Source organism: Theobroma cacao, chromosome 5 (genome assembly GCF_053813885.1).
Source record: "Theobroma cacao isolate CCN51 chromosome 5, ASM5381388v1, whole genome shotgun sequence".
In the NCBI taxonomy this organism is placed as follows: Eukaryota; Viridiplantae; Streptophyta; class Magnoliopsida; order Malvales; family Malvaceae; genus Theobroma; species Theobroma cacao.
In genome coordinates this window covers 43,774,422-43,787,190 of record NC_142643.1, presented here as the reverse complement: position 1 = coordinate 43,787,190, position 12,769 = coordinate 43,774,422, and the positions used below count along the sequence as shown (strand labels likewise).

General features: G+C 33.6%; 2 protein-coding genes across 2 annotated transcripts; one reads left to right on the top strand and one right to left on the bottom strand.

Moving 5' to 3' along the window:
• Positions 1-4,258: 4,258 nt before the first annotated feature.
• On the bottom strand, positions 4,259-5,282 carry LOC18599988 (germin-like protein subfamily 1 member 13). The gene is made up of 2 exons (XM_018121190.2): positions 5,114-5,282; positions 4,259-5,012 (listed from the first exon to the last, which is right to left on the bottom strand). Exons 1-2 carry the CDS (start codon positions 5,235-5,237, stop codon positions 4,459-4,461), a joined length of 678 nt encoding a protein of 225 aa, XP_017976679.2. The 5' UTR covers positions 5,238-5,282; the 3' UTR covers positions 4,259-4,458.
• A 1,189-nt stretch (positions 5,283-6,471) lies between these two features.
• Positions 6,472-7,547, top strand: LOC18599986 (germin-like protein subfamily 1 member 13). The gene is made up of 2 exons (XM_018121196.2): positions 6,472-6,638; positions 6,818-7,547. The coding sequence occupies exons 1-2, from the start codon at positions 6,515-6,517 to the stop codon at positions 7,369-7,371; spliced, it is 678 nt and encodes a 225-aa protein (XP_017976685.1). The 5' UTR covers positions 6,472-6,514; the 3' UTR covers positions 7,372-7,547.
• The last annotated feature ends 5,222 nt before the right edge of the window (positions 7,548-12,769 follow it).

The window sequence follows — 12,769 nt, the reverse complement described above, 5'->3', positions numbered from 1 at the left end:
CTGTAGAAGTAAATTCCTTGCCATTATCACTTCTGAGAATCTTGATTGTGGTATTGGCATGGTTTTCTACAAAACTTCTAAACTTCACGAAGTACTTCAAGGCCTCTAACTTGAATTTCAAAAAGAAAATCCTGGAACACCTAGTAACATCATCAATAAAGATGAGATAGTAGCTGTTTCCTCCTAGTGATAGTGTCTTCATTGGTCCTCCCAAATCAGTGTGGATCAATTGTAACTTCTCAGTTGCTTTCCACCTCTTGGTTTTTGGAAATGGTAAGTAGATTTTGGACAGCTTTTATATTTTTAGTTGATTAGTTTTAGGCATGTGAAATTAGTTTAATTCATGTAATTTTAGCTTATTTTCCATGTTGAAAGCCCTATTCTATGCGAATGCTGATTTAGTCCTTGTGTTTGTAGGTTTCCAATGGCATAAAGCTAAATGGTGTTGAACTATGCAAAGGAGACTAGGTGCAGATTCTCACTGAATATGTTGTTGTAATTTGGACAGAACATGAGCTACAAAAATCCAATCAATGTGATTCTTATGCAATAGGAAAGTTAGGAGGTAGACCTACAACTTTTATATTTACCATTTCACCCAGATCAGCCTAGAGATAGGAGAAAATCACTTTGCAAGATGATACACTGCAACAGACTTCACGAAGGCAGCACAAGGTCTTGTAGAGCTCAAGGCCGCAGTGCCCAAGGGTGCATCATGGCATCCATACAAAAACCCATGAGTCCAGTGCAGCAGCACCCAAGGAGGAGCACTGCGACACTGGTTGAGAAACCAACAAAAAAAATATGTAAGACAGAAGCGCCATGGCGCCTTTGGACCAAGGTCGCGGTACTTTGATGTGGATTATGAGTCTGCAGCCAATCAGGAAATGAGTTTTTAAGGTTTTCTAGAGGCTAAAAATAGAGGATTTTTAACAGTTGAGAGAAGAGGCTTAGAGAGGCAATGAACGGAAGTTTTTGAGTGAAAGAAAATGGCTCTTCCACGAAAGAAATGAGAAGAAATCGAAGACAATTGGAAATCAAGAATCGAAAGAGACTTCGATAATTTTTTACTTTTCAATTCTTTCTTGTTCTTTTGCTATAGAAATGATCTTTTCTCTTGACTTAATTATGTTTGCTGTAAAAATAATGATGAACTAATTTTGTTTTCCACGATTATGGATTATTTCATTATATAGTTTGAATATTTGATTTTTCCTTGCTTGGTATTAATGGATGATGTTGATTTTTCCTTGCTTGGTATTAACAGATGATGTATGGTTTATTCAATTCTGTACATACTGCTTTTCACTGCTTGATCACTAGTTGAAATGTCTTGGGTCTCTAAATATAACTCAATAGAGAGAGTTTAGAATAAACCATCATTTTGAATAGCCTATATATGTTCTATTCACTTCCAAGTTAGGTGATAGTTTCGTATTTAGGATGAATATATATCTAAATACCTTAAGCAACCAAATTAGGACATAGACGTAATTAATAAACTTTTTCTAATTAGTTTGCATAAACATATGGAATTAGTTTTGAAAAGGTATGTGTGCATGATCTCGACAGAGACTTGTACATAATATGGATTATAGGTTACCCATATATTCTATTAATCTAAGTTAAGGAGAACGATTTAATTCAGATGATGTTTTGAAAAACACCATAATCTTAGGTTTTGAGTAAATATTTCTCTTAGTGACATTATATTCTTCATTAATTATTTAGTTAATTAATTATTTTTATTTTAATTAATTATTTGAAATCAAGTGCTTAGATAAGATTACTTTGTTATAGATTTAATACCTGGTGAAAAATAAGTACAAATGTATGTAGTAAACAATACTCAACTTACCTTTATATTACTTGTATGGCCACGTGCACTTGCATGTATTAATCTGACAACAAAAATTATAATTAAAGCCAAAACAAATTATTTGATCTTTGAACCACAAAGATATTTTATATATATATATATATATTTGGCTAAAGAGAAGAAATACCAATGTGTGGCACACACTTCTCATGCTGTCTAAGTAACCTTAACCATCCCTAGACATATACGTGATACTTTTTCAGGATTTATTATCCTTCTATATGGGGAATAGGATTTTTCTTGCCTTTCAAAAAAATGGAAGGGCTATTTATAAAAATAAAGGCATGGAGAATAAAATAATGAAGTCTTCTGCTTTGCAGCTTTGGCAAAGCTTTGGTTCTTTGCACAACTTCCCATTAACAAACACTGCATATATATGTGAAGAGCAAAACAATGTTATTTTGATACCCATGCAAAGCTTGTAGATGGTCAAATAAACAAAGAAAAACATTTGGCATGTAAAAGTTGAGCAGTTCCATTACAAAATGTACTGATGTAATCACTGCAGACAAGACAAATCTTAATTCCATTTGTTTTTTTTCCCTAAAAAAATATATTAAAGAAGGAAAATGAATAGACCTATTCAATGACTGCTCCAGGCATGCTCTCAAGCCACATTTCTCATCCCTCAATTCTCACCAAGCAACAAAACTAAGAACAATTCAGTCAAGAAAGCTTCCTTACATTTTAGTAGCATCCTATTTTAAAATGAGAAACTTCATATATGTTTGTATATAAAACTCAAATATAATTAATAATAGCTGAGCAAATATATGTATATATAGAATTAAAGGTTCTTTTTTCAAATGAGCCTCATATATAAGGCGTTTTTGACAATAGGTCTTCTCATAATTTTAACTGCTTTTAATCAAAAGAATTAAAATTTGGACAAAATTACCCTTAATGAAACTAACTCATTTATTGAGCTTCGCGTCTGAACCCGAAACTTATTAACGAGTCAAGTATGTTTAGGTTTACACCTCAAACCAAATCATATTTTTTTAGCTTTCTTTGCCAGACTATTCATCTCTGGAATATTCCTTACAAAAAAGAAAAATATTTAAGCATTTTGGAGTAATTTTTTATACATGAAGAAAACCTTTGAGCATTTTGAATATTTTTAAGCATTTTAGAGTGATTTTTTATATATGAAAAAAATTTTTTGAACATTTTGAGCATTCTTTGTCAAATAGTCATATTTGTTAATTATGTTATTAAATAGAACATGGTGTATCGTTTAAAGTAGTTGATCTTGTTAAACGAAATTCAATAGTTTTTGTGATTTTTGGGCATTACGTGATTAGTTTTTAGGCATTGTATGATTGACTTTGGATATTGTGTGACTGACTTTAAGCATTGCGTGACTAGTTTTTAAGTATTGTGTGACTGGTTGATATGGCATTGCGTAACCAGTTGATAGGCATCGTGTGACTTGTTAGTAAGGCATTGCTTAAAAATCAATCACGCAATATCTAAAAACCAGTCACGCAATGCCTAAAACCAATCACGTAATGTCTAGAAACTAGTTACAGAATGATTAAGTTATGAAATACCTAAAAATCAGTCTCGCAATACTTCAAAACTAGTCTAATCAATTTCAACTCCTCAACTTTGGGGTTCTATGAATAAACCAAAAAACTCAAGAACCTAAAACACATACTTTTTTTTTTATTAAGCCATAAAATTGTGCATTTTATAAAAGATAGGTTACAAAACTCCATAACCCTTTAAAGTAAGACAACATATATTCCTATCGGAAGGGCCTTGCTTACTCCCCTTATACAAAAACAAAATATACTCCTTTTGTAAAATATTCTCTGAACAATTTTAATTCAAAATCCCATCAAAAAAATCAAAATTTTCAACAAACATGCTTAACAATCATCTCAATCCCAGACATAATTAAACTGTGAACCACCAAGAACCCATCAAACATGTTTTAGCTGTTCCTTCTCCTTGAGCAAAATCACTACCCGTAAAGAGCAAAATCTCTATTCATCGTCCTTGAGAACCCCAAGATCCACCATCCAAAAATATAAAACAAAATAAGAAAGAGCTTGATGTCATCTCTACGCTTTGGATGGTGAGATAAATAGTATTTGATCAGAGAGAGAAATCGAGATTTAATTTTAAAAATTTTTATCTAGATGGCAGGATAGAGAAAACTCAAACCATTTTAATTTGTCTGAAATTGTTTAAAGGGTATTGTTGTCAAGTCATACCAAAAATTGATAAAAATAGTTAAAATTATAAAAAATGATATTTTTGAATTAAGCTTATGAGGAAAATTATTTCTTACAATTTCTTCTATAATTAATCGTATTCATTGTTGCATGCATGGCTCCTTGATGACCAAGACCCAGACATGTCTTGACATTATATTCCAATTTTGTAAGCAAATAGTAATTTATTGTAACAAAACCAAATCAATACAGAGAGACTTACATAAGCAAAACCTCCCCTTTTATTTTATTTTATTTTTTCAACATGAATATTACTATAATAGGGGAAACAGATCAAAACATTATCCCAACAAATATTACAAGTACTTCAATTCGGGTATGATGAAATAATATGCTCTAATTGTTAGCCCACCAGAATTTTGACTGAAGATTTTTCACCACATTCTTGTCCAACTGGAAGGCCTTGACAAGAACATCAGGATTAATGGGTGGATTTGCTCCAAACACTGCATTTGCTATTGTAATCACACCTGGATTCTGGCTGCTCAAAGCAGCAAAAGCTACAGCATTGGTTTTCCCCACATTGAACTGGAAGTGAATGAGGCCAATTGGGAAAACGAAGACATCTCCAGGGTATAGGATTTTGGTGATGAGACGATTATCTGGGTTGGATGTAACAAAGCCAACATAAAGTGTGCCTTCCAGGACAACTAGTATCTCCGTGGCACGGGGGTGAGTGTGAGGGGGGTTTAGGCCATCGTTAGGTGCATAGTCGATTCGAACCAACGAGATTCCAAGAGTGTTAAGTCCTGGTATTTGGGCAACATTGACAGGAGTCACGGTTGATCCCACTGGATTTGATTTATTTCTGGGAATGTTAAGCCCTGAAAAGAAGAAGTCTTCTGCTTTGGCAAGCTTTGGGTCCTTGCAGAACTTCCCATTAACAAACACTGCATATATGAAGGGAAGAATAATGCGTTATTTCGATATGATGCCTAAGCTTGTAGATTGTTTTGATAGTTTCATGCAAAACAGAGAAAAGAGAACATACCACCATCCTTGGCATCATTGATGGCTACGCAGTAGTCCTGGAGAGGACTAGGATCAGATGCATAGGCAAATGAGGAAGACAGAACCAAAAGAGAATATGCTAGGAGGAGATGAGCGCCTTTCATAGTTATAATGTAATTTCTAGCTTAATTAAATTCTTCTAAGTTTTATTACTTTGGAAGAGATGAGAAGCTTTCCTTGAGATCGTGCCTATTTATAGATTGCAGCCTTTGAACTAGTCTATGCCTTTTCATTTCGTTGACTATAATCACAAATCCAAGGTTGCTAAGGCTGCAGGCACTCCAGCCATACAACTTACAATAAAAAATAAAGTTAACAAAACGAAAATCTTTACCATTTGGCAGTGTTTGAACCTAAAATGCTAGCAGCTGGGCAGGTACCATGTGCAGCTGATCTCATTCAAATATAAAACACTGCATATTTCACAGTCAAGTCTTACATTACCATCTTTATAATTAATTTGGGAATCATGGTTTTCATATTTTACCTGATCATGTAAACACTTGTCAGGAATGTAATGTATGGACATATACACTGCTAAGCTTAACTGTTCAGGCTCCATCATCTTACTTTCTCATTCTTACAGTCCAAGGTAAATGTTTTTCGTTTGACAGTATAGGTGCTTGAAGAGACTGCCATTGTTGGTTTATCTTCACTTGGTTGAGAGTAATCAATATGCATTGATTCTGTCTTCTGTTGGTTGCTTAATAACTATTATTTAAAACTTTAATATAATGTCTTTCTATTCTCGATTTCTTCTCCTTTTATTATTCTTGTGCACTATTCCAATTGTGAAAGCAATTTCCAGGAATTGTTGTTGAAGGCCGGACAATTTCTCCTTGAACTCAAATAATTGGAGTAGCATATGCATAACTAAAGAAGTAGTCATGAAAGAAAAGTATTAGATTCAAGACTTGTGGGTTTTATATCTCTGGATAGAATGCATTGTCTAAGTTGACATGGTTCAATCTGAGATATGCATGACCGCTCCAACACATTCCTTGTAGAATATCCATGCTTGATTAGGAACTGTTCAGAGATTGACCAATTAATGAGCAAATAATTAATTTTTCTTGAACAGAGAAGTTAGATAAACAAGAAAAAATTGGGTGTGTAAAGATTGACCAGTTTCATTGCACAATGTACTGATGTAAGCATAGGGAGACTAAATTCGATGAGGATAAATGGTGAAGAGTACCTGCAGACTTGGTAAATCTTTCATAAATTTTTTTTTTTCTGAAAAAATAATTAAAGAATGAAAACGAATATACTTGTTCAGTGACTGTTTTCTATAAATAGGCATGCTCTCAAGCCAGATTTCTCATCTCTCACCGAGCAATATAACTTAGAACAATATAATCAAGAAACTTGCCTTACAACAATGAAAGGTGTTCAGATCCTTGTAGCATTTGTCCTGTTGGCTTTGGTTTCCTCGCTTGCCTCTGCCTCTGACCCCAGCCCTCTTCAGGACTTCTGTGTAGCCATCAATGATGCCAAAAATGGTGGTATGTCGTTCTTTATATCCCCATTTTTTTTTTTTTTGAATTTCTTTGAAATTAGTACAATTATGTCAACACCTAAACTGAAGACATATAAGTAGCGGAGAAAATTAATTGAGAAATGTCTCTCATTTTTTACACGAAACGGTATCAAAGTAATATTTTTTTTCTTTTCGTATATTCAGTTTTTGTTAATGGCAAGTTCTGCAAGGACCCAAAGCTCGCGAACGCAGATGATTTCTTCTTTTCAGGGCTTAACAAGCAAGGAAACACATCAAATCAATTAGGATCAAAAGTTACTCCAGTGAATGTTGAACAAATACCAGGACTTAACACTCTTGGAATATCTTTTGCTCGAGTCGACTATGCACCCTATGGTGGCCTAAACCCCCCTCACACTCACCCTCGTGCCACGGAAATCCTAGTCGTTGTGGAGGGCACACTTTACGTTGGTTTTGTTACATCCAACCCGGATAACCGTCTCATCACCAAAGTCCTATATCCTGGAGATGTCTTCGTTTTCCCCGTTGGTCTCATTCACTTCCAGTTCAACAAAGGGAACACCAATGCTGTTGCATTTGCTGGTCTTAGCAGCCAAAACCCAGGGGTTATCACCATTGCAAACGCTGTCTTTGGCTCAAACCCTGCCATCAATCCTGAAGTTCTGGCAAAGGCCTTCCAGCTGGAAAAGAATATCGTAAACCAACTTCAGTCTCGGTTCTGGTGGAATAACAACTAGAGGAATATTTCTATACCCGTGAAATTTAATGTATTACTAGCTCGTTCTGGATAATGTTGGACATGTTTCTTTCATTGAATTCATAATTCTTGTGTTGAAATAAAAATAATGAGGTTGCTTATGTACTTTGGCTTATGTAAACCTTCCCCTTTTTTATTTTTATTGTGTAAATATAATGCAATTTTGTTTTTAGTTTGGACCCACCCCTTCTTCACCGAGGAAAATGAATGCATCACATAATTGGTTTTTCTTCCTTCATGGGGTTATTGGAATTTGACATGCCATTCCCTCATTGGCTTGTCAATTACAACTACTGTCACACAAGCATGATTCAAGAATCATCAGCACACCCCTCTAAAGCTCTACTATATATATAAACTCTTTACAGTTTCTCTACCTTTTTTGTCACGCCTCAAACCCAAAGTTTTGGACCTAACAGACACCACATACTCATGAAATGAATCCCATAAATATGTGATGCAACCATATCTTACTAAACTAAATGAAATAATTCTAAAATCTTTTTAAATTTTAGACTTTACTAAACTTCAAATCTCCAAATAGTACAATATATATAATCCTCCAAAAGGTACAAATTTCTCATCTAGCTATCATCTCTTTACAAACTAAAAATCGAATACGTACATCAAAACTTATAAATGTCAAAATGCATGTACAAATCTTGCTAACCAAAGCTCTCATCGAGCAAGTCTAATCCCCACACATGAATACATGTTGAAATCTGTAAAAATGATAAGGATTATAGGAATGAGTACAACCACTCAGCAAGTAACTAACATTCCTTCAACCGGATTAAGCATGCTTAAAACATTTAGGCCAAAATATCATTTATGAATGGCAAGACAAAATATTGGGTAATCTTATTCAGAATCATATACTTCAAAATATCTACTTTCAAATAACAAAACAAACATATTTAACAAATACTTTAAATTTTAATGGTCTCCTATAACATGCTACGACCACACTTAACCCATGTGGCATAAGTCAGAAATAGAACTACAATTAACCCCGGTGGCACGGGTCAGAAATATATCAAAAGCAACCATTGGCTGCACTGAATAGATATCACAAATACCACTGTTATGTAACCGGTGGTACGGTTAGGAGATCGATCTCTAATCACTGAATACATGTCGACATGACCAACATTTAACCCCCATTAGCAAGATCAAAGCATAGCTATACTAGGAGACAAAACATAAATATATATTTTTAAATTGCCTAAAGTTCATAAAACATTATATCAAATTTCTCAAGTATATCTTATAAACCACAAAAGCATATTTGTCTCAAACTAAATATTTATGTTTTTATTTACGAAAACATATATGAATACATTATACAAAGTCATGAACAAATTTCAAAATCAGAAATCACATATTGCATAAACCACATTCTAAATCCAACATGTACTCTCATATACATATACATTTTGCATGCTCAACCCGATTTTAATAAATCATAGGACAAAATATTATATCTCACGTACAAATTCAGATTAAGGCTAATTTTTAGGATGTGAAAACACTGAAGGGATATCAGTCACTTACCTGATTCGCTAAACCAAACTCGAAGGATAAGGAATTAGAAACCTCTTGAAGCCTATTGATTCAAAGTACTCGGAATTAGAAACCAACAGTGTAATCTTATCAAAAAGAATCATAACTTCTGCTGGTCATTCTATGGCATTTAAGGTGTAGCACCTCTTTTGCTGATCAAAATCAATTTAATTCCTTTAATAATTTATAAATATATAAAACATTTAGAATTTAGAAACTCATAGATTATAATACAAAATCAGTAACAATATGAGGTTGGGTGAATCTGCTTTAAATGCAAATCAAAATTTAATTTGAATATTTTTAATAAAATTTTTCAAGATATGTCAATTTAAAAATAATTTATCAGATAAATATTTATTACACAAAAATTCACTAAAATTTAAATTGCTTAATTTTTTGAAGTTTCTAGCAAAACAGGTTGAATATAAGTCAAGAATAATTTTTAAAATAATTAAAAACGAATTTTTATAAATTCTGAAATTTAGATTTTCATGACCATTTGGCTTACTTCAATGACTTATAACTCTTAACCCGAATTATTTTCAGTGATAAAATCAACATCAATTTGAAGTATTCATATCATACTACAACACCAGAATTTTTTTCAATTAAAAACAACACAAAATTCTCAAGTTTCGAAAGCCAAAATTCTAGAAATCATCGCAAAAATACCCAAATTTATGGGTTTTCAGTATCAACGAGCCCACTTTGAGGTTTTAATTCTCTTAACACAGGAAGCCTCTAACCGAGCCATTGATGCCAAAATAAACACCTCATTTCATACTACAAAAGCCCTCAAACAAACGACCAAAAAAGTTACCGGAATATGGAGTTCCAGTGACCCAAAGTTAGATTGCCAAAACTGTTGAAAACCAGGTTTCTAATTAACTTGAAAAATTCATATCTTCATAACTCAAATGAGATGCTACAAAAACCATTGGAAAGATCTTTTCAGGACCTTTTCGTTGGTACCCATCATGCTGTCGAAAAGTCAAAGGAAAAGTGCCGAATTTAAATAAAAGGTAAGAAAATACAATTAATTTAGGATTTTTTGTACCAAAATTATGACAATATAACACCAACTTACCTTAATCAGCAATTCCTTCAATACTTTTCCCTTTCCTTTGTCTTTTTTCTTCCCTGGTGCTAAGCTCCTCTGACTGCCTATCGTTTGAGTTTGATGAAATAAACTAATATTTACTATTTTTTTAACGTGATTTAGTGAGTTGTTGTCAGATAAAATAAACAAATCCAAAGTCATAATTACAATTATAAAAAGTTGAAATTGTATTTTATATATTTATTTATTTAATATAGATTATAACTTTTTATATAATTAATTAAGTAGGATATTTTTGAGGGTATTACATTTTCCCTCCTCCCCTGCATTTCAACCAGAAAACACGATCTCTCTAATAAGATTGAAATCTTGAAAAGTCCACAAAGGCATAACCAATGAGCGAAATGAACCAAGAACCAGACTTTGAAGTTCCACTCCAAGAAGAAGATAACCCACAACTCCAAGAATCCATCAACCGTGAAGCTAACCCACAACTCCATGAATCCATCAACCGTTATAGCTTCAACAACGTTATCGTTTTGTTATGTATGTTGATGGTCAAGGCTGAGGATAATGAAGGAGCGGATGAAACAGATGAGTCAATGTTGCGATGAGGCAACGCGAGAAGATGGAGATGTGTGCACCACTGAGGCAATAAAGGTTTGCTTTTCTTTCTCAAGGTCACGCTTTCTAGTTGTTGAGGAAAAAGAAGTTTTGATACTTGCTTTTGTATCAATGGTGGTAAAATTGGGGAAATTAGTGAAGAAACAAACTTCTGATTTCTGAAATGTTTTGACAAATTGAGATGGTTGGTTTATATCAATTTAGCTTGCATTTTATGAGTGGTATTAACATGTCAAGTTTATTGTTGTAGATGTTGGAAAGTGACCTTCAATCTGGTGTAATCTGCTGCTGAAGGCTGGAGGAAAGCACCTGAAGTAACTGTTTTTAAAAGCTATGCAAAACGGTGTCGCAGAGACATTTAAGTGTTTTAAGTTTGTGAAACAATAACATAAGTGTCGTTTCACTAGTCTTTTAATTTTTCCTTGTAAAACGCTCTTCATGAGTGTCATTTTTGTCAGTCCAACGGTCATATGTTTGTTATTTTGTTTTGGTTTAATTTCTGGTTTTTAGACTGTTAGAGCAACAGAAAATTCTTTTTCTGTTTTCTGTGTTTTGATCCGATTTTGTTGGGTTTGTTTTTTTCTCGAGGCTACATCTAAGGAATAGCTCTCAGTAGTGAATATAAATTTGCTTGTAGCCGTTATTTGAAAATATTCTGTCGATCAATGAAATTTCCAATTCTTTTTTAGCTAATTCTCTGTTCTTCTTTTTCATCTTTATTACTTAGCTACTGTCAGTAAATATCAGATTCTTTTACAGTAGTATGATGGAGAGCTGGATTGTGAAGAAGCTGTGAGAGTGGAGAATATTGGGAAGTGTTGGGACCTTCATGTCAAGTGCCCTCGTGGCAAAGGTTATCAAATTCTTCTGTCTCGACAGAATTGCTATTACAAGCATTTTTAGATTTGGTTCTGCAGTGGCTTCAAAACGTTCATACCATCGAAGATTGAGTTCTCATCAATCATTATATTTTGATTTCAGTTTTTTTGGTTAGGATTTGTTTTTCTGGAATTGTAGCCTTTTATTTCCTTTTAGGTAACATTCAGTTCTCATCTATGAAGAAGGGATGTACTTGTTGTATTTGTTTTATAGAGCTGTAATGGAATAAAGATTTTGCAGACTCCAAATCCAAATATATCTTTTACATGTGGGTTCAATCTGGAAGCAGATTGCAACAGAAGCAGAGGTCCACCAGGAACCTCTTTTATTTTGCATTTCAGAAAGAATTGTTACAATTACAAGGGATGTAAAACATTATTCAACATAAGCTGCAAGGTAGAAGCATTCATCTCAGTTGCTATCCTCAGAATTTTGACTGAAGATTTTTCACCATTTTTCTGTCCAGTTTAAAGGCCTTGGCTAGAAGATCAGGATTAATGGCTGGGTCTGATCCAAACACTGCATTAATTGCTATTGTAATGACACCAGGATTCTGGCTGCTTAAAGCAGCAAGAGCAACAGCTAGAAAGCCGAGGTCAATGATTGTAGGTGAAAGGACATAATTTACTAGAGAAATTCCTCTTACTACTTGATAGTCCTACCAAGACAAAATGGTGTAACTTACGACCTCTAGATTGAATTGGAGGCCATTTAAGCTGTTGTAAAACATTGAGATTAAAAAATACTACTAAAAAGCAATGTATAGAACTGAATAATTAAGTATGTACAAGGAATAGGCAACCAGATTCATTTAACTTTGCAAACTGATAAACATTATTTTTGTTGCAAGTTTGCAATGGGAACAGTTAACATAAGAAGATGAACAGAATAGCAGGACTGTAAAAAACAGTACCAAAACATTGTAATAATATAACATCAAAGCTTATAAACCAGTAGAATTATTCAACAAGGTTGAAGTGGTTGCACTCTCAAACACAAGAGAGTGTTTCGAGCATTCAATCTCCACATCAAAGCATAGTGACTCTTTAGCAGCACTATCCCAATGGATTGCATCGTTAAAGAAAACAGCATGGTTGAACTGTATAGCGACCTCTGAAGTAAATTTGATTTTCGATACACTCCAAAAATCTGTCTTCGATGAATATATGTTCATAGAAAAGTTAGAAGTCATATGACGTAAGCAATTGTTTTCCTCGTCTTTGTCGAGGAAAACTTATTGCCAAATAGA

Bases quoted from the DNA above. Each gene is read 5' to 3' on its own strand.
- LOC18599988 (XM_018121190.2), bottom strand. From the start codon at position 5,237: ATGAAAGGCGCTCATCTCCTCCTAGCATATTCTCTTTTGGTTCTGTCT. The intron at 5,013-5,113 runs GTATGTTCTCTT...TCATATATGCAG, and splicing joins CAATGATGCCAAGGATGGTG to TGTTTGTTAATGGGAAGTTC.
- LOC18599986 (XM_018121196.2), top strand. From the start codon at position 6,515: ATGAAAGGTGTTCAGATCCTTGTAGCATTTGTCCTGTTGGCTTTGGTT. The intron at 6,639-6,817 runs GTATGTCGTTCT...TCGTATATTCAG, and splicing joins CAATGATGCCAAAAATGGTG to TTTTTGTTAATGGCAAGTTC.